The sequence below is a fragment of the Pristiophorus japonicus genome, chromosome 20, assembly GCF_044704955.1.
Source record: "Pristiophorus japonicus isolate sPriJap1 chromosome 20, sPriJap1.hap1, whole genome shotgun sequence".
Taxonomy (NCBI): domain Eukaryota; kingdom Metazoa; phylum Chordata; class Chondrichthyes; family Pristiophoridae; genus Pristiophorus; species Pristiophorus japonicus.
In genome coordinates this window covers 99,693,358-99,717,895 of record NC_091996.1, presented here as the reverse complement: position 1 = coordinate 99,717,895, position 24,538 = coordinate 99,693,358, and the positions used below count along the sequence as shown (strand labels likewise).

General features: G+C 47.2%; 1 protein-coding gene across 1 annotated transcript; it reads left to right on the top strand.

Annotated features, from left to right (window-relative positions):
- Positions 1-1,613: 1,613 nt before the first annotated feature.
- LOC139232852 (ribonuclease H-like) lies at positions 1,614-2,102 on the top strand. The gene has a single exon (XM_070863343.1). It carries the CDS (start codon positions 1,614-1,616, stop codon positions 2,100-2,102), a length of 489 nt encoding a protein of 162 aa, XP_070719444.1.
- The last annotated feature ends 22,436 nt before the right edge of the window (positions 2,103-24,538 follow it).

Here is a 24,538-nt window from a genome sequence, read left to right as displayed (position 1 = left end):
GTGTGTAAGAATAACGAGGGTACCATCATGGGGCTCGACCTCATGAGGGACCTTAACCTCTTGATAGATGCCCGACAATCTAAATTGCACTGGCCGGAAGCAAATGGGGCCAGGACACATCTCACCAAATATACCCGCCATACGGCCAAGGCAGGAAGTGCGCAAGTTTTGGCACAAGATTGGACAAAGATTAAGGGAATCTACCGAGCGGTATCTAGTGCCTTGTCCGCAGTTTGGGCCAAGGACAAGCAAGATACCGGAGAGGTGGTTATGCCACCCATTACAGTCGAGGGACCAGCCCATACCGCCCACAGACAGTACCCCATTAAAACGGAAGCAGAACAGGAGGTTAAAGAGATAGTTAAGGAGCTGGAGAAAAGAGGAATAGTGAGACACGCTGAAAGCACTACTAATTCCCCTGTGTGGCCAGTGTCTAAACCAGACGGGTCTTACCGCCTTACGATCGACTACACGGCCCTAAAGAAGGTCACCTCGAAGGTACATCCAATTGTGGCCAACCCGGCCACAATATTTAACCGGCTCAGCCCCACTCATAAGGTTTTTACGGTTTTAGATATAGCAAATGGGTTCTGGTCTGTCCCACTCGGCCTGGCGTCTCAGGACAAATTCGTCTTCACAGTCGGGGCAAAGCAATATACCTGGACAAGACTCCCACAAGGATTTCACAATAGTCCAGTCATCTTCCACCGGGCCATGAGCGCGTTATTAGAAAAAGTAGACCTGACACCGTACCACAGGATGGTTTTACAATATGTAGACCACCTCCTAATCGCTTCAGAGGATATAAGGGGGCTCGCCACTGTGCTGGTCGTGGTATTGCAAGCACTGCTGGAGGTCGGGTTTAAGGTAAATCCAAAGAAAGCACAGATAGGGTTGGCCCAGGTCACGTACCTCGGACAACAGTTGTCGCAGGGACAACGAACCATTCCCGGAGACCGGCGGAGTGCCATAGAACGAATGCCTCGTCCGGTCTCCGTAAGGGGGGGTGAGGAAAGTCCTGGGGCTTTTTAATTACAGCTGGAGCTTTATTCCCAATTTTGCAGAAATAGTCGAACCTCTACAGGCATTAGTGAGAGGCTCCCCTCTGGCCACGTCGGAGGTAGAATGGGGCCCGAAACAACAGGAAGCCTATATGGCGTTAAAACGGGCCCTCATTACAGCACCCGGACTGGGATTGCCGGATATGTGAAAGCCATTCCACATATTCTGTAACAATCATGCAGGATTTTACACAGCAGTAGTGGCACAAGATCATGGGGATAGAAAAAGGCCGGCGGCCTATTACTCTGCTAAGAGTAGAAGAGGGACTATCGCGATGTGTAGCCGCCTTGGACTGTGCTGCATGGGTGGTAAAAGCATGGGTGGTAATGACAGGAGATATTATCCTACATACCAAACATACCATTGTGGAAACGTTAAACACTGGAAGGCTGAGGTCCATCTCTAACATGCGCCAGGCAAGGTGGGAGGCAGTGTTACTACCCACCTATCAGTCAGTCAAGATAATCAGAGACATAGGGGAGAATCCAGCAGAGGGGATGATGGGGGAAGGTAGTCCCCATCAATGTGAGGAAGTGGATGAGGAAGTGAACATGGGAAGGCTGAAGGATGTACCGTTGGAGGACCCACAGCTCACCTTCTACGTAGTTAGGTCACGTGAATATATAGATGGGGCCCCGCGGACTGGGTGGGCTGTGGTGAACGAGCACTTAGACGTTGAGAGATCGGGACGAATAGATGGGAGCCTGTCGGCTCAGGTAGCCGAATTGGTGGCCCTCACGGAAGCATTGAAGCTAGCAGAAGGAAAAACCGTAAACATTTATACGAACAGTCGGTACGCATTTGGGGTAGTGCATGACTATATGACCGCATGGGGACGCAGGGACTTTATCACCACAGGGGGAGAGCCTGTTAAGAATCAAGTAAGAATTAGGAACCTATTAGAAGCCTCAAGTAAACCGACACAGGCAGCAGTTATAAAGATTAAGGCACACCAAAAGGTTAAGACAAAAGAACAGGAGGGTAACCAAGCGGCTGACAAGGTTCGGAACGGGTGGAACAAGTGGCGGCCGCAAGAGTAGAACAGGAAAGGATAAATATAATCCAGCTTCATGCTGACATCCCCGCCGCCGAGAAAGGGGAATGGGCACAGAAGGGAGCAAAACTGGAAGCGGACCATGCGTGGAGGAAAGACGGGAGAGTAGTAGTCCCGTCCTGTATAAGGTAGATGTTAATGGAATTATACCATGGCGCGAGCCATACCGCACGAGTCCCAATGGCAATTGCGATTATGAAAGACTGGTGGTGGCCGGGGTTGAGGCCGGATGTCGGCCGATATTACCATAGGTGTATTATATGCGCACAGCACAATAGTGGAAAACCGGTACAGGTCCGGATGACACATCAGCCACACCCGCGGGGACCTTGGGAAAACGTCCAGATAGACTTCACTGGGCCCCTCCCAGCTTCCCGGGGAAAACAATACTGCTTGGTGGTGAGAGACAAATTCATCCTTTGGGTAGAAGCCTTTCCAACGAGAAACTGCACGGCAACTACCGTGGCACAAATCTTGGCAGAGGAGGTAATTCCGCGATGGTGGGTACCATTGCAAATAGATTCGGACCAGGGCACACACTTTACGGGATCGGTAATAAAAACAGTCTGTAAATTATTGGGAATCAGACAAAGGTTCCACGTTCCCTACCATCCTCAGAGCTCGGGTATGGTAGAACGAATGAATAGAACATTAAAATTGGCTTTGGGGAAGGCCATCCGGAACACCGGACAAACCTGGGTAGATGTGTTGCCTATAATCCTAATTAAATTAAGAGCGATCCCCCAATCGCACTACCGGAATTACCCCGTATGAACTGATGACCGGCGGGCAATGTTGCTGCCCGAGGGCATCGCCACGGGAGGAATGGAGGTGGGCCCATTGAAAGATAGAATACGAACCTACCTCATCGAATTGAGTCAGCAATTGGCAGATATGAGGAAAACGGTTCGTTCTGACCAAAAGGAAAGAGATGATAACCTTAAGTTGACCACTCTCCCTGAAGTACCCCCAGCGGGGACAAGGGTAATGGTCAAGGTCATACCGGGAAAACCGGGCTTCGCCCTGAAATGGATAGGACTCTATGAGGTCGTGCTTAGCAGTGATACTTGTGCTTGTGTGGACATTAAGGGAAAGGGACAATGGAAACATTGGTCCCAGCTTAAAGTATATGAGCCCTAACACTTAACAAACCTCGTTATTACCATTGACAGGAAGGCCCTGACACATCTTCTATCAACACGTTGCGCGCGGGTTTGGGAGATTGTTAAAGTGTCGAGTAATAAGTAACAATGAGAATGAAAGTACTGTCCCATTTATCTGTGTTTTGCTTCCTCAGCGTTAGCCAATGGGGAAAAGGTACGGCCCACCGGAGAAAACGGGAATTACATGTTAACATGTTCTTGTATATGTCATATACATATGCTAAAGCTCAGAATTTGTCAAGCTGCTGGGTATGTGCACATGTCCCAATTCACGCTGAGGGAGGTATTCCGCTGAGGCCCGTCCCGCTCAACCTGTCAGAGGGGGCGGAATGGTACATCAACCAGAACGCCTCCTCCACGGATGAGACAAGAGAAGGAAGTCTAGCCACCGGGGGTGGAAGGTATATAGTTAGTATATAAGAACATAAGAATTAGGAACAGGAGTAGACCATCTAGCCCCTCGAGCCTGCTCCGCCACTCAACAAGATCATGGCTGATCTGGCCGTGGATTCAGCTCCACTTACCCGCCCGCTCCCCGTAACCCTTAATTCCCTTATTGGTTAAAAATCTATCTATCTGTGACTTGAATACATTCAATGAGCTAGCCTCAACTGATTCCTTGGGCAGAGAATTCCACAGATTCACAACCCTCTGGGAGAAGAAATTCCTTCTCAACTCGATTTTAAATTGGCTCCCCCGTATTTTGAGGCTGTTCCCCCTAGTTCTAGTCTCCCCGACCAGTGGAAACAACCTCTCTGCCTCTATCTTGTCTATCCCTTTCATTATTTTAAATGTTTCCATAAGATCACCCCTCATCCTTCTGAACTCCAACGAGTAAAGACCCAGTCTACTCAATCTATCATCATAAGGTAACCCCCTCATCTCCGGAATCAGCCTAGTGAATCGTCTCTGTACCCCCTCCAAAGCTAGTATATCCTTCCTTAAGTAAGATGACCAAAACTGCACGCAGTACTCCAGGTGCGGCCTCACCAATACCCTGTACAGTTGCAGCAGGACCTCCCTGCTTTTGTACTCCATCCCTCTCGCAATGAAGGCCAACATTCCATTCGCCTTCCTGATTACCTGCTGCACCTGCAAACTAACTTTTTGGGATTCATGCACAAGGACCCCCAGGTCCCTCTGCACCGCAGCATGTTGTAATTTCTCCCCATTAAAATAATATTCCCTTTTACTGTTTTTTTTTCCAAGGTGGATGACCTCACATTTTCCGACATTGTATTCCATCTGCCAAACCTTAGCCCATTCGCTTAACCTATCTAAATCTCTTTGCAGCCTCTCTGTGTCCCCTACACAACCCGCTTTCCCACTAATCTTTGTGTCATCTGCAAATTTTGTTACATTACACTCTGTCCCCTCTTCCAGGTCATCTATGAATATTGTAAACAATTGTGGTCCCAGCACTGATCCCTGTGGCACACCACTAACCACCGATTTCCAACCCGAAAAGGACCCATTTATCCCGACTTCTGTTTGCCAGCCAATTCTCGATCCATGCTAATACATTTCCTCTGACTCTGCGTACCTTTATCTTTTGCAGTAACCTTTTGTATGGCACCTTATCGAATGCCTTTTGGAAATCTAAATACATCACATCCATCAGTACACCTCTATCCACCATGTTCGTTATATCCTCAAAGAATTCCAGTAAATTAGTTAAACATGATTTCCCCTTCATGAATCCTTGATGCGTCTGCTTGATTGCACTATTCCTATCTAGATGTCCTGCTATTTCTTCCTTAATGATAGCTTCAAGCATTTTCCCCACTACAGATGTTAAACTAACCAGCCTATAGTTACCTGCCTTTTGTCTGCCCCCTTTTTTAAACAGAGGTGTTACATTAGCTGCTTTCCAATCCGATGGTACCTCCCCAGAGTCCAGAGAATTTTGGTAGATTATAACGAATGCATCTGCTTTAACTTCCGCCATCTCTTTTAATACCCTGGGATGCATTTCATCAGGACCAGGGGACTTTTCTACCTTGAGATCCATTAGCCTGTCCAGCACTACCCTCCTAGTGATAGTGATTGTCTCAAGGTCCTCCGTTCCCACATTCCCATGACCAGCAATTTTTGGTATGGTTTTTGTGTCTTCCACTGTGAAGGGAAGTGCGGCAGAATGGGAACAAGCAGGCCACCCATTAAAAACCTTCACAGGATGGGACCAGCCCAAGTACAATACAAGTTGTCAGCCCCCGTTCCTGGTTCTTACTAATACCTCAGGAATAGGGGAACCACTCGGGTCAGTTTGTTTCATTAGAAACCAGACTGGAGGGCAAACAATGGGGCATAGTAAGGGCTCCCAGTATTTTAACATAACTGATGACGCTGATAAGAGTTGCATAATATTCCAGAACCTTACGGATGGTAGCAACCTGACTGACGCATGGGCCCCTGAGATGGTAACACCATACAGCCCATATAATGGGACATACTTTGTCTGTGGCCATAAGGCGTACCCCTGGCTACCACTGAAGTGGACCGGGTCTTGCTACCTGGCTTACGTGGTCCCATACGTACACCCTCATTTGGCAAAAAGAGAAATAAGTGAGACCACCCGATTCTTTGCTATCATAGCACCCTCCTATGGTGTTGCCTGAGCAATAAACAAAATACAACTCCTGGCCTCCCGACTCGAAGAGGTTGCCAATGATACGGCTGAAGCGCTGGAAGGCATAAGCGCCGAAACCGTGGCAATACGCACAATGGTTTTACAAAACAGGATGGCTCTAGACTTTATCTTAGCCGAGAAAGGAGGCACGATAATTGGAAGAGAGATAGCTCGGAGACTAGCCACGATTTAGCTAATCACATCCAAACAGAGGCAGCAAAGGCTCGATAAAGGCCGGATTCCTCCCTGTGGGGATGGGCGACCGGCTGGTTGGGATCAATAGGAACCACCCTGATGCAGGGATTTGTTACAATTGTTATTGTCATACTAGTGCTGTATCTCTTGGTTATGCTGGTACAGTGCTGTTGTGCCAGAATGGGAGAAACGATAGTCCCAGCCGCTGCCGCGGAATATCAACAAGTGATCCAGCCCAGATCCCGTTACTCCAACATTGCTAATACTCACAAGAAAGGAATTTGGCTGTAGGACCACCACAGCCTGAGAGCAGGGGATCGCAGGATTGGCGAACCCCATACATGCTGAACATCAAGCAAAACACCAGAAGAGGTGGCGAGAGGAACGACATCAGCAGAAGGGTCCAGGGCATTATGGTTCAGAGGGGTGGGAGCAGAGGGACTGTTGGAGTAAATAGAGCTTGTTGGGAAATCAGACAAGTGGCAGCTTGGCAGCAGGGGGGGAAATCCCCAGTTGCACAACTAGGGATGAGGTCACACTCGAGCATAAACCTTTAACCATATAATCATATACAGACGTCATGTAAACAGACAAAGGCGGTGGCAGCTATATGACTCATGGGTCAGGCGATTTCTTATCAATAACGAGATTTTCTGTACAATAACGAGATTTTCTATACTTGTTTACTTCAATGTATAAATGATTGTGCCCCACTCTGCTTAAACGAGAAGTCGGCTGCTGTGACTGCGGAGTCCACGGCGTCTCTCCCAGAGCGCTCTGTTTAATAAACTGTTTATGATTCGCAAAGCTCACTCCATATTCCGGGGAATAAGTTATTTCACTAACAATGGCGACAGATTAGGCAAAGGGGAGATGCAATGAGACCTGGGTGTCATGGTACATCAGTCATTGAAAGTTGGCATGCAGGTACAGCAGGCGGTGAAGAAGGCAAATGGCAGTCTCATTGATGTAATCTCTCTTTATCTCCCTTTCTTTCTGTTTGTCTCTCTCTATATTTTTCTGACTCCCTCACTCTCTGTCGCTGTCTCGTTCTGTGTCTTTGTCTCTCTCTCTCTCCGTCTTTCCATTTCTTTCTCTATCTCTCTCTCATACTGTCTCTCTCTCTCTCTCTTCTGTCTCTCTCTCACACTGTCTCTCTCGCTCCCTCTGCCTCTCTCTCTCTCTCTGCCTCCCTCTCTCTCTGTGCAGCTCTCTCTCTCTCTCTCTGTTTCTCTCTCTCTCGCACTGTCTCTCTCTCTCTCTCTTCTGTCTCTCTCTCTCTGTCTCTCTCTCTCGCACTGTCTCTGTCTCTCGCACTGTCTCTGTCTCTCTCTCTCGCACTGCTCTCTCTCTCTCTCTCTGACTCTCTATCTGTCTCGCTCTCCCTCTGTCTCTCTAACTCTCTTATAGACTCTGGATCAGTTCCTATGGATTGAAGGGTAGCTAACGTAACACCACTTTTTTAAAAAGGAGGGAGAGAGAAAACAGGGAATTATAGACCGGTTAGCCTGACATTTGTAGTGGGGAAAATGTTGGAATCAATTATTAAAAATATAATAGTAACGCATTTGGAAAGCAGTGACAGGATCGGTCCAAGTCAGCATGGATTTATGAAAGGGAAATCATGCTTGACAAATCTAGAATTTTTTGAGGATGTAACTAGTAGAGTGGACAAGGGAGAACCAGTGGATGTGATGTATTTGGACTTTCAAAAGGCTTTTGACAAGGTCCCACACAAGAGATTAGTGTGCAAAATTAAAGCACATGGTATTGGGGGTAATGTATTGAAGTGGATAGAGAACTGGTTGGCAGACAGGAAGCAAAGAATAGGAATAAACAGGTCCTTTTCAGAATGGCAGTGACTAGTGGGGTGCCGCAAGGTTCAGTGCTGGGACCGCAGCTATTCACAATATACATTAACGATTTAGACAAAGGAATTGAATGTAATATCTCCAAATTTGCAGATGACACTAAGCTGGGTGGTAGTGTGAGCTGTCAGGAGGATGCTAAGAGGCTGCAGGGTGACTTGGACAGGTTAGGTGAGTGGACAAATGCATGGCAGATGCAGTATAAAGTGGATAAATATGAGGTTATCCACTTTGGTGGCAAAAACAGGAAGGCAGAATATTATCTGAATGGTGACAGATTAGAAAAAGTTGAGGTACAACGAGACCTGGGTGTCATGGTACATCAGTCATTGAAAGTTGGCATGCAGGTACAACAGGCGGTGAAGAAGGCAAATGGCATGTTGGCCTTCATAGCGAGAGGAATGGGTCTCCTCCTGTTCCTAATGTAACAGGCTTGAGGGGCTGAATGGCCTCCTTCTGTTCCTAATGTAACAGGCTCGAGGGGCTGAATGGCCTCCTCCTGTTCCTGTGTAACAGGCTCGAGGGGCTGAACGGCCTCCTCCTGTTCCTGTGTAACAGGCACAAGGGGCTGAATGGCCTCCTCCTGTTCCTGTGTAACAGGCTCGAGAGGCTGAATGGCCTTTTCCTGTTCCTAATGTAACAGGCTCGAGGGGCTGAATGGCCTCCTCCTGTTCCTAATGTAACAGGCTCGAGGGGCTGAATGGGCCTCCTCCTGTTCCTCTTGGTAGGATCACTTCTCTTTGTTGCTCTTTTCTCTCTCTCTCTGTCACGGTCTCTCTCTATCTCTCTCTTTAACTCTCTCCCTCTGTGTCTCTTTCTCTCTGTTTCTCTCCCATTCTATCTCTCACTGTCTGTCTCTCTCTATTTCTCACCCACTATCTATTTCTCTCTCTCGCCCTCTGTCTTTCTCTCTGCCACTGTCTCTATCTATCTCGCTGTCTTTCTCGCTCACACACTGTGTATCTCTCTCTCCTCTCTGTCATTGTCTTTCTCTCTCTTTCTAATACTCTCTCTCACTGTCTCTCTCTCTGTCACTGTCTCTCTTTCTCTGTCTATTTATCTCTCTCTCTCTCTCACTCTCTCTGTCATTGTCTCATTCTCTCTCTCTGTCTCTGTCTCTCTCTCTCTCTCTGTCTCGCTCTCTCTCTAGCGCTCTCTCTCACTGTCTCTCTGTCACTATTTATCTCTATCTCTCTCTCACTCTCTCTGTCACTGTCTCATTCTCTCTCTCTGTCTCTCTGTCTCTCTCTGTCTGTCTCTCTCTGTCTCTCACTCTCTCTCTAGCGCTCTCTCTCACTCACTCTCTCTCTCTCTCTCTCTCTGTCACTGTCTCTCTCTAACTGTCTATCTCTCTCTCTCTCTCTGTCTGTCTCTCTCTCTCTCACTCTCTCTCTCTCTCACTCACTCTCACTCTCTCACTCTCTCATTCTCTTACTCTGTCTCACTCTGTCTCAATTTCTCTGTCTCTCACTCTCTCTCACTCTCTCACTGTCTCACTCGTTCATTCTCTCTCTCAACCGTTCATTCTCTCTCTCACTCTGTCTCACTCTCTTGTCTCTCTCTCATTGTCTCTCTCACTCTGCCTCACTCTGTCTCTCTCTATCACTCTCACGGTTGCGCTCTCTATCCCCCTCTCTCCCCCTGCACTCCCCCCTTGCTACAACACTCACCCTTTCTCCTGTCTGTGATGCAGATGAATCAGATGATGAAGGAACAATGCCCAAACGAGGAGTTCAGTTTCAAACCGGAGGATGTTGAGTGCTCGGATGGGAATTGACGGAGCGAGCGGCTCAGCCAGAGCCCATGATGCCGTCTCCGTGTGTGTGTGTGACAGCCTGCCTCGATTCCGGCTCTGCCTGACTGACCGTCATCTTGTTTAACCCAAGGAAACTCTTCGCAAAGGGTTAACCTCCAACGAGCCGCGTGCTATTCTTGTATTGCTATTGATTCCTCTTCGTACTGCGAGGGCGCGGGAGCTTTAGCGGTGGGAAATACCATCCCATGTTTATGTAGTGATCACTGGGCCGAGGCTGAGGGGACCTCTTGCTCAGTGAGGGAATCTCAGCAAAGACCCAGCCAGCCAGCATTGTGCAGAGGCTCCTGAGCTTCAGGGAGCTGTCAGTCAGCGCTGATAACGGGCGGGCGGGAGGTAGTCCTGGCCAAATCACAGATCGATAGATTTTCAACCAATAAGGGAATTAAGGGTTATGGGGAGTGGGCGGGTAAGTGGAGCTGAGTCCACGGCCAGATCAGCCATGATCTTGTTGAATGGCGGAGCAGGCTCGAGGGGCTAGATGGCCTACTCCTGTTCCTAATTCTTATGTTCTTATATTCTAAGGACAACCTCTGGCTGGATATCAGCATTGCAATTGGGGTTTCTCTAGAGTGGGGGCAAGTAGTTGGTTGTGGTCCTTACAGAATTAATTATAGACTTATAATAAAGATTTTCTTTGGTAGAACAGCAATTATATGAGACAAAAGCTAAACGTTTTGATAAGATGAGGGAGGAATGAAGTTATACCGAGTTCATGAACCCAGTGTAAAATAGGTAAGGGCGCCAGCTTTATTAACCGAAGTTACTGGTAACGGGCGGGTCCAGTGAGATTCTCCTGACACGGAGAGTTATTCCTGAGGAAGTGGAAAGCCAAAGGTTTGTATTTTGCCCCACGTCAGTGAACAGACGTGTTGTTCCAGATGTGTTGACCCAGTGGTTGTTCCCCGTTCTGTGGTGTGACGGTGGAAAGCTGCAGACATGAGCCAGACATGGTCAGGACAGGTGTAGCTTCCGTTGATGGATATTTGGACAAGGGGGAACCTGGAGCTGAGAAAGGAGCAATAAAGTGGGGGACGGGAGTGGGGCATTGTACTGTAAGGGTTTGTGGGGCCAGAATACTGAGCCCAGAACTGGAAGCCCCTTTCAGCCTCTGCCCATCGGTTGTGTCTGTAAGCCCCATCTTTTAGTGTGTGTTTAAGTGCCACTGCATGATCTGTACTGCTCAATAAATAAACCAACGCTTAACCTGCACGTGTCAAGAAGCTTATTGATCTGGGAGGAATGGCGGGATCAGCTGATCAGGAAAAGCCGGTGTTTTTCCCCCGGTAAGGAACGCTCGCTGTCCAGCGATTGGTGGATGGAGGCTGGTGTCAGATGAGATGTCACAGTAACCGGTGGGTGGGGTCTGTCCATCCCAGCACCCAGTGTGCCCCCCCCCCAGTGTAACCGGCGGGAGGGGTCTGTCCATCCCAGCACCCAGTGTGCCCCTCCCCATTGTATTGTGCTCACCTTGGCTAATCCATCTCACTCAAAATGGCTCACACTGAGACATAGGGATGGGAGTAGGCGGTTCAGCCTCTCGAGCGTGTTCCCCCACTCAATGAGATCATGGCTGATCTGTACCTTAACTCCGTCTACCTGCCTTGGTCCCATATCCCTTGATACCCTCACCCAACAAAATTTGCAATTAACCCCCAGCCCCAACAGGTTTCTGTGGTCTGCCATTTCTTTGTTCCCCATTATAAATTCACCTGAATCTGACTGCAAGGGCCCTACGTTTGTCTTCACTAATCTTTTTCTCATGCACAAGTACCACCAGGTCCTGTTGTACTGCGGCACTTTGCAATCTTTCTCCATTTAAATAATAACTAGCTGTTTGATTTTTTTTCTGCCAAAGTGCATGACCTCACACTTTCCAACATTATACTCCATCTGCCAAATTTTTGCCCAGTCACTTAGCCTGTCTATGTCCTTTTGAAGATTTTGTGTGTCCTCCTCACACATTGCTTTTCCTCCCATCTTTGTATCGTCAGCAAACTTGGCTACTTACACTTAGTCCCTCCTTCCAAGTCGTTAATATAGATTGTAAATAGTTGGAGTCCCAGCACTGATCCCTGCAGCACTCCACTAGTTACTGGTTGCCAACCAGAGAATGACCCATTTATCCCGACTCTCTGTTCTGTTAGTTAGCCAATCCTCTATCCATTTTAATATATTAGCCCCACCCCGTGAACTTTTATCTTGTGCAGCAACCTTTTATGTGGCACCTTGTTGGGCCTATACTCATTGGAGTTTAGAAGAATGAGAGGTGATCTTATTAAAACGTATAAGATAATGAGGGGGCTCAGCAGGGTAGATGCTGAGAGGATGTTTCCCCTGATTGGGGAATGTAGTACTAGGGGGCTTTGTTTCAGAATAAGGGCTCGCTCATTTAAAATGGAGATGAGGAGGAATTTATTCTCTCAGAGGGTCGTGAATCACTGGAACTCTCTGCCGCAGACTGATTATTGCACTATCGGGGAGTCAAGGGTTATGGGGATGGTGCGGGGAAAAGTGGACTTGAGGCCCAGATCAGATCAGCCACGATGTTATTGAATGGCAGAGCAGGCTCAAGGGGCCAAATGGGCTACTCCTGTTCCTCTTTCTTATGTTCTTAAGGGGCATAACCTCAAAAATTAGAGCTAGGCCGATCAGGGGATGATGTCAGTCAAAACTTCTTCACACAAAGGGTAGTTGAAATCTGGGACTCTCAAACAAATACTTTGGTTCTGTCTTCACGAAGGAAGACACAAATAACCTTCTGGAAAACTAGGGACCAAGGGTCTAGTGAGAAGGAGGAACTGAAGGAAATCCTTATTAGGCGGGAAATTGTGTTAGGGAAATTGATGGGATTGAAGACCAATAAATCCCCGGGGCCTGATAATCTGCATCCCAGAGTACTTGAGGAAGTAGCCCTAGAAATATTGGATGCATTGGTGATCATTTTCCAACAGTCTATCAAATCTGGATCTGTTCCTATGGAATGGAAGGTAGCGAATGTAACACCACTTTTTAAGAAAGGAGGGAGAGAGAAAATGGGCAATTATAGACCGGTTAGCCTGACATCAGTAGTGGGGAAAATGTTGGAATCAATTATTAAAGATGAAATAGCAGCGCATTTGGAAAGCGATGACAGGATCGTTCCAAGTCAGCATGGATTTATGAAAGGGAAATCATGCTTGACAAATCTTCTGGAATTTTTTGAGGATGTAACTGGTAGAGTGGACAAGGGAGAACTAGTGCATGTGGTGTATTTGGACTTTCAAAAGGCTTTTGACAAGGTCCCACACAAGAGATTGGTGTGTAAAATTACATAGAATCACATAGAAACATATAAAATACTGACAGGACTGGACAGGTTAGATGCAGGAAGAATGTTCCCGATGTTGGGAAAGTCCAGAACCAGGGGACATAGTCTAAGGATAAGGGGTAAGCCATGTAGGACTGAGATGAGGAGAAACTTCTGAATTCAGAGAGTTGTTAACCTGTGGAGTTGTTGATGCCAGTTCATTGGAAATAGTCAAGAGGGAGTTAGATATGGCTCTTACGGCTAAAGGGATCAAGGAGTATGGAGAGAAAGCAGGAAAGGGGTACTGAGGTGAATGATCAGCCATGATCTTATTGAATGGTGGTGCAGGCTCGAAGGGCCAACTGGCCTACTCCTGCACCTATTTTCTATGTTTCTATGAAACACAAAAGGATAGTATGCAGGTACAGCAAGTGATCAGGAAGGCCAATGATATCTTGGCTTTTATTGCAAAGGGAATGGAGTTTAAAAGCAGAGAAGTCTTGCTACAGTTATACAGGGTATTGGTGAGGCCACACCTGGAGTACTGTGTGCAGTTTTGACTTCCATATTTACGAAAGGATATACTTACTTTGGAGGCAGTTCAGAGAGGGTTCACTCGGTTGATTCCGAGGATGAGGGGGTTGACTTATGAGGAAAGGTTGTGTAGGTTGGGCCTCTACTCATTGGAATTCAGAAGAATGAGAGGTGATTTTATCGAAACGTTTAAGATTATGAGGGGACTTGACAAGGTGGATGCAGAGAGGATGTTTCCACTGATGGGGGAGACTAGAACTAGGGGGCATGATCTTAGAATAAGGGGCCGCCCATTTAAAACTGAGATGAGGAGGAATTTCTTCTTTCAGAGGGTTGTAAATCTATGGAATTCGCTGCCTCAGAGAGCTGTGGAGGCCGGGACATTGAATATATTTAAGACAGAAATAGACAGTTTCTTAAACGATAAGGGGTTATGGGGAGTGCGTGGGGAAGTGGAGCTGAGTCCATGATCAGATCAGCCATGATCGTATTGAATGGCGGAGCAGGCTCGATAGGCCGAATGGCCGACTCCTGTTCCTATTTCTTATGTTCTTATGTTCTTAAGTGGTTTTGGGGATTCCTGGTATGAGTGAGGAGAGATAAAGTTACAGGACATGAGAGCTATCCTTGGTGATGTGGGACCTGCACCGGTTCAGGATCTTAATAAGTTTGCCCAATGGTGGTGTAATATTCTGGGATGGTGGCAGTCAGGGAACATATCAGAGAAACAGAGGGATCAAACGATTCTGCGAGCTTTAGGGAATCACCGGAAAAAGGTAGTAGGTTTTGAAACAACTTCCAGGGCTCTGCTTGGTCAAATCATAGCTGCAATCTTTGGTGCTCACTCAGGGCCACAGTTAATAAAGCGGCTTGCATTATTACCAGGTGTAAAGTCCTGTCCCCTCAGTACAGATTCACACGAGACACATAATGAAGTCAAGGTCACTCAGGACCTGCACCTTTATTACACAACTCTCGAATGCCACACTTGCCTGAGACCTGTCCTTATATTCCTGTCTGGGACAGGTATCCAGTGTCTCCTGCAAGTGCACCCTGGTGGTAAGGTAAGCTTGTGGTTACAGGTCATCTATAGTTACAGTCATGTATAGCATGGTAATATACAGTTATGTACAGTAGTGTGAGATACATGACATCACCCTCCCCCAAGGTCTTATTGTTTTTATAGGTTCAGTCTCTCAGGTGGTCTATGCTCGTCTTGGGGGTTGTGGTTCAGTTGTTTGCCTTGGTGCCTGTTTTTCTTTCGGTGTGTTTGCTGGTATCTCGCCTGGGCTGTCTGTTTCGTTCAGTATGATTGTTGGTGTCTTGCCTGGACTGTCTGTTGGGATTGCCCTTTCCTCAGGCTGTTCCCTCTGTCTGTCAACCAGGTGTGGTTTGAGTTCCACATTGTATTCTGCTTGTAGTTCAGCAGTGTTGTTGGTAAATTCATGAAGAATGTTCCCAATATTGGGGAAGTCCAGAACCAGGGGTCACAGTCTAAGGCTAAGGGGTAAGCCATTTAGGACCGAGATGAGGAGAAACTTCTTCACCCAGAGATTGGTGAACCTGTGGAATTCTCTACCACAGAAAGTTGTTGAGGTCAATTCACTAAATATATTCAAAAAGGAGTTGGATGTAGTCCTTACTACTAGGGGGATCAAGGGGTATGGTGAGAAAGCATGAATGGGGTACTGAAGTTGCATGTTCAGCCATGAACTCATTGAATGGTGGTGCAGGCTCGAAGTGCCGAATTGCCTACTCCTGCACCTATTTTTTATGTTTCTATGTTTCTATGACTTAGTCTACATGCCTCCGGCAGGTTTGGCCATTGTCTATTTGTATCACCAGTAGCCTGTTTCCTTCCTTGCCTGTTACTGTCCCTGCAAGCCATTTGGGACTCCTGCCATATTTTATCACAAACACTTTGTCCCCTATCTCATTCCACCTCCCCCTCGAATTTCGGTCATGGTACTCAGTTAGCTTACAGCGCTTTGCCTCAACAATTTCATGCATGTCTGGGAGGATTAATGAGAGTCTTGTCTTTAAGGTGTGTTTCATCAATAGTTGCGCGGGGGGAACTCCAGTCAATGAATGCGGATGAGATCTGTATGCCAGCAGCAGTCACGACAGGCGGCCCTGCAGCGTGGGACCTTGAATTTTGAGCATGCCTTGTTTAATGATCTGCACTGCTCGCTCCACCTGGCCATTGGAGGCCAGCTTGAACGGTGTCGTCCTAACGTGATTTATGCTGTGGTCACTCATGAAATCTTGGAATTCTGTGCTGGTGAAGCACGGACCATTATCACTGACCAATACGTCAGGAATGCCGTGTGTTGCGAACATGGTTCCAAGGCTCTCCACAGTGGTGGAGGTGGTGCTCGAGTTTAAGATCGTGCATTCGATCCACTTTGAAAATGCATCTACAACTACGAGGAACATTTTGCCCATGAATGGGCCCATGTAGTCTATGTGCACCCGCGACCACGGTTTGGTGGGCCAGGGTCAGGGGTTCAGGGGGGCCTCCCTGGGGGCATTACTGAGTTGGACACAAATGGTGTACCGTCGGAAGCAGAGCTCCAAGTCCGCGTCAATGCCAGGCCACCAGACGTGGGATCTGGCTATGGCCTTCATGAGAATGATCCCGAGTGCTCGCGGTGGAGCTCCCGGACAAATGCCTCTCTGCCTCGCAGAGGCATAACTACTCGGCTGCCCCACATCAGGCAGTCTGCTTGTAGTGACAGCTCATGCATGCGCCTATGGGAGGGTTTGATCTCCTCGGGGCAGGCATCGCGAGCCTCTGCCTAGTCACCAGTTAAGACACATCTTTTTACTCGGGATAACGTGGGGTCACTGGTCGTCCAGGCTCTGATTTGGTGAGCCGTCATGGGTGAACCTGTGGACTCAAAGGCATTGATTGCCATGACTATCTCATAGTCCTGTTCGTCAGACCCTTCTGTGGTCACCAGGGGTAGCCTGCTAAGCATGTCGGCACAGTTGTCTGTGCCTGGTCTGTGCCTTATGGTGTAATCGTAAGAGGCTAGCATGAGTGCCCACTGTTGAATGCGCACCAAGGCATTGCCGTTTATTGCCTTGCTCTCAGATAGCTGGGACGTGAGGGGCTTGTGATCGATTTCTAACGTGAACTTGGCCCCGAAAAGGTATTGGTGCATCTTTTTGACCCCGTACACACACGCGAGCGCCTCCTTCTCCATCATTCCGTACCCGCGCTCCGCCCGCAAAAGTGGCCTGGAGGCATAAGCTATGGGTTGTAATTTACTCGCACTATTGACATGTTGTAAAACACACCCAACCCCGTACGCTGACGCATCACATGTAAGAACCAGCTTTTTTCCTGGATCAAAGAAAGCCAAAACACTGTTGGAACACAGAAGGTTGCGTGCCTTGTTGAAGGCACGTTCCTGGGTGTCCCTCCAAAACCAATCGCACCCCTTCCTGAGTAGCACGTGGAGAGGCTCCAGCAGCGTGCTTAAGTTCTGCATAAAGTTCCCAAAGTAATTGAGCAGCCCGAGAAAGGCGCGCAGTTCTGAGACATTCCGTGTGGATTTATTCGGATGAGAGGTTACGGAGCTAGGAAATGCACAAAGGATAGGTTTGTTGAGACATGGTCCCGGTGGTTAAAAGTTGTAATGCCTTTTTTTTTAAAAAGCCTTTGTGGGTCTCTCGAGGTGCAGGCTGGGGGAGTACACTCTCATTGTCCTTGGTGTAAATTCTTGGTACAAAAGCTTCTAGCTCAGTAAGAGGATTTTTTTTGATAAAGAGTGACAGTACAATAGTTGAATTGGGATTTTGAGATATTTCAGGTAATCTCTTGATCAACATTTTGGGTGTATTGGAAAAATCTTGGGTTTGGAAGCCTTTTAATAAAATTAGAAAACAAGTACTTTACATTCTGTGATCTGTGAATCACCATAAGCATAAATGAGAAGTCCGTGTAACACACAGATTTGTCCAGTTCAGAAGCCCACACAAATATTCTCACAATGCTTAAAGGATGTGGAATGAAGTATCCCGGAATGCTTTCCAGAATCTTAAGCAGTCCCTCACTTCAGCACCAGCCTTGGGATTACCAGATTACACTAAGCTATTCAACTTATTTGTGCATCACAAGTCGGGTTTTGCACAATCTGTTTTGACTCAGTTACATGGGGACAGGCAGCGACCGGTAGCATATTTCAGTACCCAACTAGACCCAGTGGGACGCGGACTATCGGGATGTCTTCCTTCGTTGGCAGCAGCTTATTATGCTATGCAACAGGCTCAGACAATAACTCTAAATCATCAGACCATTTTGTATATCCCACACTCTGTCGAGATTTTACTTACTAAATGTGCCACCCAACACCTAACCTCCGCAAGAACCACTAAATACGAGGTCGAACTGTTATCAAATCTGAATCTTATCATCAAAAGATGCACTACCTTAAATCCAGCCACTCTACTCCCCACGGAAGACGACGGCGAACCCCATTCATGTGAAATGGTAACCAAATTAGTGACTAAACCACGTATCAATCTAACAGATGTACCAATGTGTAACCCTGATCTAGTGTACTATGTTGACGGATCAGCCTTACGAAATGATAGGTGCCAACCTAGAGCGGCTTATGCAATTGTAACTCAGTTTAATGTTGTCGAAACAGCCTCTCTTCCAGACTCCTTTTCAGCCCAACAAGCCGAATTGTTTGCGTTAACTCGAGCCTGTATTCTGGCTGAAGGACACACAGTTAATATCTACACTGACTCCAGGTATGCTTTTGGGGTATCACATGACTATGGACAAATTTGGAAGATTCGCGGGTACCTGACTTCTTCAGGAACCCCTATCAAAAATGCAGAACAAGTGGAAAATCTCCTGCGAGCCATTCAATGCCCCTTAAAACTTGCCATTATCAAATGCCAAGCACATACAGGCCAGTCGAATGAGGTGGCACTTGGGAATGCCAGAGCTGATAATGCAGCTAAGTCAGCAGTTCTGTCGAAAGGGGGGATGCAGGTGTCATTGTTCCCACTAAGGAAAAATAATTGCTCAGACCCGCCACCCACTATTAATGACGTGCTGGCCTTTCAGACACAGGCCAGTATGGAGGAGGTGGTGACCTGGACGAAGGATCAATGTTATAAAAATCCAGAAGGAATATGGGTTCACCATGACGGCCGCGTGGTGGCCCCTAGATCCTTACTTCCATGGATTGCCCGATGTGTTCATACATTCACACATGCAGGCAAAGGGGGATTGGCAGATTATATTTTGGCAACTTGGTATGCACCAGGTATTTCGGCAATTGCAAAACAAATCTGTGAAAATTGTGTTACCTGTCAGACAATGAATCCGGGTAAGACGGAAAAAGTAGAATCTGCCTCCCACCCAAATCCAGTCGGGCCTTTTGTACATTTACAAATGGATTTTATTGAATTACCTATGTGTATGGGATTCAAGTATGTATTAGTTATTGTAGATGTGTTCTCTAGATGGATTGAAGCCTTTCCATGTAAAAAGGCCGATGCCACTACTGTTGCTAAATGTTTGTTAAAAGAAATTGTACCGCGCTTTGGAATCCCTGCTAAGCTTTCCAGTGATAACGGGTCACATTTCACGGGAACTGTTATAAGAGAAATGTGTAAAGCTTTACAGATTAATCAACGTTTTCATTGCAGTTATCATCCACAATCAGCTGGACTTGTTGAAAGATATAATGGAATGCTTAAAAATAAGCTGGCAAAACTATGCAATGACACTGGACTGAAATGGACAGAACTGCTGCCCTTAGCTTTGATGGTAATGCGATCTGCAACCAACAGAACAACAGGCCTGTCACCGCATGAGATAGTTATGGGACGTCCCCAACGACTACCTTTTACAGCACCATTTACTGCAAAACAGATGGACATCCACAAAATGGAGGAAAATATGTTGAATTATTGTATTGCACTAACCAAATGTATTTCCAGCTTTCATTCACAGGTAAAGGAAGCTCAAGTCAAGCCAGCGGAAGGGAAGTGTCATAACCTGGAGCCAGGGGAATTCGTTTACATCAAGATTTTTAAAAGGAAAAGCAGTCTACAGCCAAGATTCGAAGGACCATACCAGGTCTTGCTGGCGACCGATACTGCAATCAAGGTAAAGGAAAGACCAACATGGATCCACGCATCCTATTGCAAACGGGCACCCGACCAGGAGGAAGGGACGAAGGAATCAGAGGAACAGAAAAAGGAAGACTGAATAAGGAACTGTATGGACTATGGGGACTGATGGTGCTGGGCTTGACAGGGTTTTACTTCACATTATTGATTACACCAGGGGTACAGACCCACTACCGAAGGGAATTGCACGTAAACGTATTTATGGCACTGAGTCATAGGTATGCTCAAGAAAGAAACTTGTCGAGTTGTTGGATATGTTCCCATGTACCTGTCCACTCCAGGGGGGGTATTCACCTGAGATCTGTCCCCTTTAACGAATCAGAAATGGTAGAATGGTTGACAGTGCAAAATAGGACAAAACTAACTAAGGGGCCAGAAATGAAGGAGCAAACAGAATGGAAGTCGGCAGGGTATAAACTCACAGCCTTCCAGGGATGGTACCAGCCCAATTATGATAATAACCATCAGCCTCCCTTCCTAAGCATTACTCCCAGAACAAGAAATCCTGAAGGTATAATATGCCAAGTGAGTAATGAAACTAAAGAAATGGAAATGGAGAGACTGTACAAGATCAGAATGGATTGAGTTGTCCTTGTGAAGGACAAAATGGGGGAATGTGGAAATGTATTTTTATCTAAGCTGATACCATACGGTATTTGTGTTCCTTTTGATTTAAAATGGAGTCCTGGCCCTTCCAGAACTTTCTACATTTTAGCAGCCAGCTTGCATAAACAGCTAAACCTGCTGTTAGATGGCTGATGGTTATCAGACAGCTAGGAGACAAGTCATGCTGAGACAAGTAACCCCACCATGGTGCTCTCCTATTGTCTACACTACAGGAGTTCCATGTCACCCCACCCTTATCTTCTAGCCATTATCTCTTTCCTTTACCTCATCCATTTGAAGCAAACAGGTAAACTGACCAGGAAATTGGATAATCCTGACACAATACAAGACAGGTGATAGCCCATTACCTATGACTCATGGAGTAATGGCCGTTTGGCTTTCTGATAACCCTGACAAAAGGAAATATCTTGACACCATGTCAGGACCAGGATATAGTAATTAACTCTTTATCTGTATTCACTGACTGTGAGACAGAGCAATACACAGGGAGAGGCCAGAACTTGGGTTTTATTGTATAAATATCTTGTTAAACTGAACCATTGCGGAGGTGTTCATTTAGCCCTTGACTGAGTGAAACCTACCCCTTGCGAGCAAGTAAATTAAAAAGGAAACTTCTACCGGAGCTGTAAGTGTCGGAGTCATTCTTTTCGGAGGTCGAGATTTCGACAGTGCCAGGTGAATTGCTTCAGTTTTGGACTCTGTTGGGCGGATTCAATCAGTGGCAATCCATCTGCCCAAAAATTCAACCTCGGGTGCGAGAAACAGGCACTTGGATTTCTAAACTCTTAGGCCTACCCGAACCAAAACCGCTTTAGTACTTCCTCCAAATTACGGAGATGGGAGTCAGTGTCCCTGCCCGTGATAAGTATGTTGTCTTGAAATACAACAGTCCTCGGGATGGACTTGAGCAGACTCTCCATGTTGCGCTGGAATATGGCAGCTGCCGACCTGATGCCGAATGGGCATCGATTGTTCATGAAAAGGCCTCGATGTGTGTTGATGGCGGTGAGTAGCTTGGACTCCTCGGTCAATTCTTGCGTCATATATGCAGATGTGAGATCTAGTTTTGAGAAAAGCTTTCCTCTAGCCAATGTGGCAAATAAGTCCTCCGCTCTGGGCAGCGGGTATTGGTCCTGTAGGGAGACTCTGTTTATGGTAGATTTGTAGTCCCCACAGATTCATACGGATCCATCAGGCTTCATGACTGGGACGATGGGACTTGCCCAGTCGCTAAATTCCACGGGTGAGATAATGCCTTCCCGCAAAAGCCTGCCCAGTTCATGTTCAATCTTTTCCCTCATCACATAGGGCACAGCTCTAGCCTTGTGATGGACCGGTCTAACATCCTGTGTTATGTAGAGTTTGAATTTAGCCCCTTTGAAGGTGCCCACACCTGGCTGAAAGAGATGTTCAAATCGACTTAGAACTGTTGAGCAGGAGGTCCGTTCCTCTGATGACATGGCGTGAACATCATCCCATTTCAAGTTTAGTTTTGCCAGCCAGCTTCTCCCCAGCAGTGCTGGGAGATCTCCGGGGACAATCCACAGGGGAAGTCGGTTCACTGTCCCTTTGTGTGTGACTGAGAGCATGGCGCTGACGAGAACTGGGACGATTTCTTTGGTATAGGTCCTTAGTTTGGTGTCGACCCTTGTGAGTTTTGGTCTGTCTCTTTTGTGCGGCCACAGTTGTTCAAATTGTTGAGCGCTCATGAGAGATTGACTCGCTCCCGTTGAGTAGGACCCTCATCATTATTGGAGGCGTCTTGTTGTAGGATCAGTAGCCATTGATCGTGTTGACCCGCTGCACATCGGTGTCCCGGGTACCGTCCCCATCTTCTTCTGGTCCACTTTTCGACCCTTCCGATTCGTATACCAGCCGAGCTGCCGTTTTTCTGCACATGTGGGCCAGATGCCCTGTATGGTCACAGTTTCTGCAAACAGCATGCTGAAATCGACACCCCCTTGATGAGTGCCTTCCTCCACATCTCCAGCACAGACCACTTCCATTGTTTCCAAAGAATGAGCTGTGTCTGGCTGATTTCTCTTGAGCTTCTCTCAGTTTGTAGTTGATTGCTTGCATTGTGGGTTGATAAGGTGTGAACGGCTGTTCATGTGGCCCTTGATGGCTTCTGGCATCACTGCCTGCTGTTGAGGGCCTGCTCTCCTGCCTTTGTCTGTTTGTGGGGGTAGCAGCTTGTTTCACGCTGTGAACCCTTGTTCCGATGTTTCGTTAGTTGTCGTACCCGCAGTGTAGATCAACCTCGTTTCTTCTTCTCCTGCCAAGAATGTCTGTGCAACCAGTGCTGCTGCCTCTAGGGTCAAGTTCTTGGTTTCTATGAGCTTTCGGAATATGCCTGTGTGGCCTATGCGTTCAATAAAAAAGTCTCTCAGTACTTCTTTCCTTAGTTCATCGTAGAACTCACATAAGCTAGCCAACCTCCGAAGTTCTGCCACGAAGTCGGGTATGCTCTGGCCCACACAGCGTCTGTAGTTGTAGAACCTGTGTCTGGCCATGTGTAGGCTGCTTGCTGGCTTCATGTGGTCTTTTACCAGTGTGCTCAACTCTTCAAACGACTTGCTTGCTGGTTTCTCGGGTGCCAGCAGGTCCTTCATTAAAGCGTAAGTTTTCGAGCTACAGCTGGTCAAGAGATGGGCTCTTCTCTTGTCTGCCTTGTCGTCGCCTAACCAGTCTTTGGTTACAAAGCTTTGCTGGAGCCTTTCTATAAAGTCCTCCCAATTATCTCCAGCATTGTATTTTTCAGCTGAGCCGTTGTTCACTATTCTGTGGATTCTGTAATCCCGTAACTCGTCACCACTGTAAAGTCCTGTCCCCTCAGTACAGATTCACACGAGGCATGTAGTGAAGTCAAGGTCACTCTGGACCTGCACCTTTATTTCACAGCTCTCGAATGCCACACTTGCCTGAGACCTGTCCTTATATACCTGTCTGGGACAGATATCCAGTGTCTCCTGCAAGTGTACCCCTGGTGGTAAGGTAAGCTTGTGGTTACAGGTCATCTATAGTTGCAGTCATGTATAGCATGGTAAGATACAGTTATGTACAGTAGTGTGAGATACATGACACCAGGGGAAGGACCCAGGGAAGCGGGGGAACATATATTCCAGTTATGTAAAAGTTTGGGAAGTAATTGGATTGATATCAGTCATTACGGCGATGATACACATAGAGACCATTTTGACTCTCCTAACCCCTTCAGTCGTTCTGGAAGTAGTTGCCTGGGGCGGGGACGATGGTTTTGGTAAATGGTTGGCGAGGGTAGAAAGCTTGTGTCAGAGAGCTGCAGGAATCTCAGTCATGGAAGTGAGACCGGGGTTACAGCGATGGAAGGCAGAAGGGCCGGAGTGGATGAATCCCGCGAGGAGTCGCATAAAAGGAGCAAGACCAGATGGTGCCTGGATCCAGACCCGTCAGTTGATAGAGGACAGAGATAGACTGGCCAAAGAATTAGAAAAGTTAAAAGAAAAGTTGAAGAATGAGGAAAGAGAAGCTGGAGTCACAGACAGGAATGATACCTCGGTTCAGTTGCTGAGGTCGGGGGTAGATTCTGCAGGTGAGGGGGAATTGCGATCGGGATGCCGCGCCTCAACCACACACGTCGTTTCTTTCAGACCCTTACTTCAGGATAGGGATGGCCATACCCTTATCGAGGCTTCTGTGGACGGGCAGTGGGTAATGGACACAGGGTCTGCTGGACAAATGAAGGTGCTCCTGGAGGAAGGGGATTCCCCTCTTCAGAGACAGTTCCCCAACACCCCAGATACACGAGGAGCAGTTACTGAACAGTCAGAGATGGAAGCAGTGGGAGAAGCTTGTTTAGAAGCATTTAAAGTTTCTGCAGGAATGGGCTGTCTCAGAACTGATGAGATGTTCAGTGAAACGCTCAAATGTGGGAGTTATAAACATGATCTTAAAGGATGTGAAATAGAAGTTGGATTGTTGCAAATGTCGAGAGAGGAAATGATAGCAGTTCCGAAGGGTGAACTGAGAGAAGGACTGGGTCTCTCGACTGACTATTCAGCATTTCTGTCATCCTTTACTCTATGTTGTTGCACTTCTCCCATAAAGCAGAGACAATTGTGAAAAACCTTGCCGAGGGCAACAGACTTGGTCGAAGACACCGATTG

Bases quoted from the DNA above. Each gene is read 5' to 3' on its own strand.
- LOC139232852 (XM_070863343.1), top strand. From the start codon at position 1,614: ATGGGAAGGCTGAAGGATGTACCGTTGGAGGACCCACAGCTCACCTTC.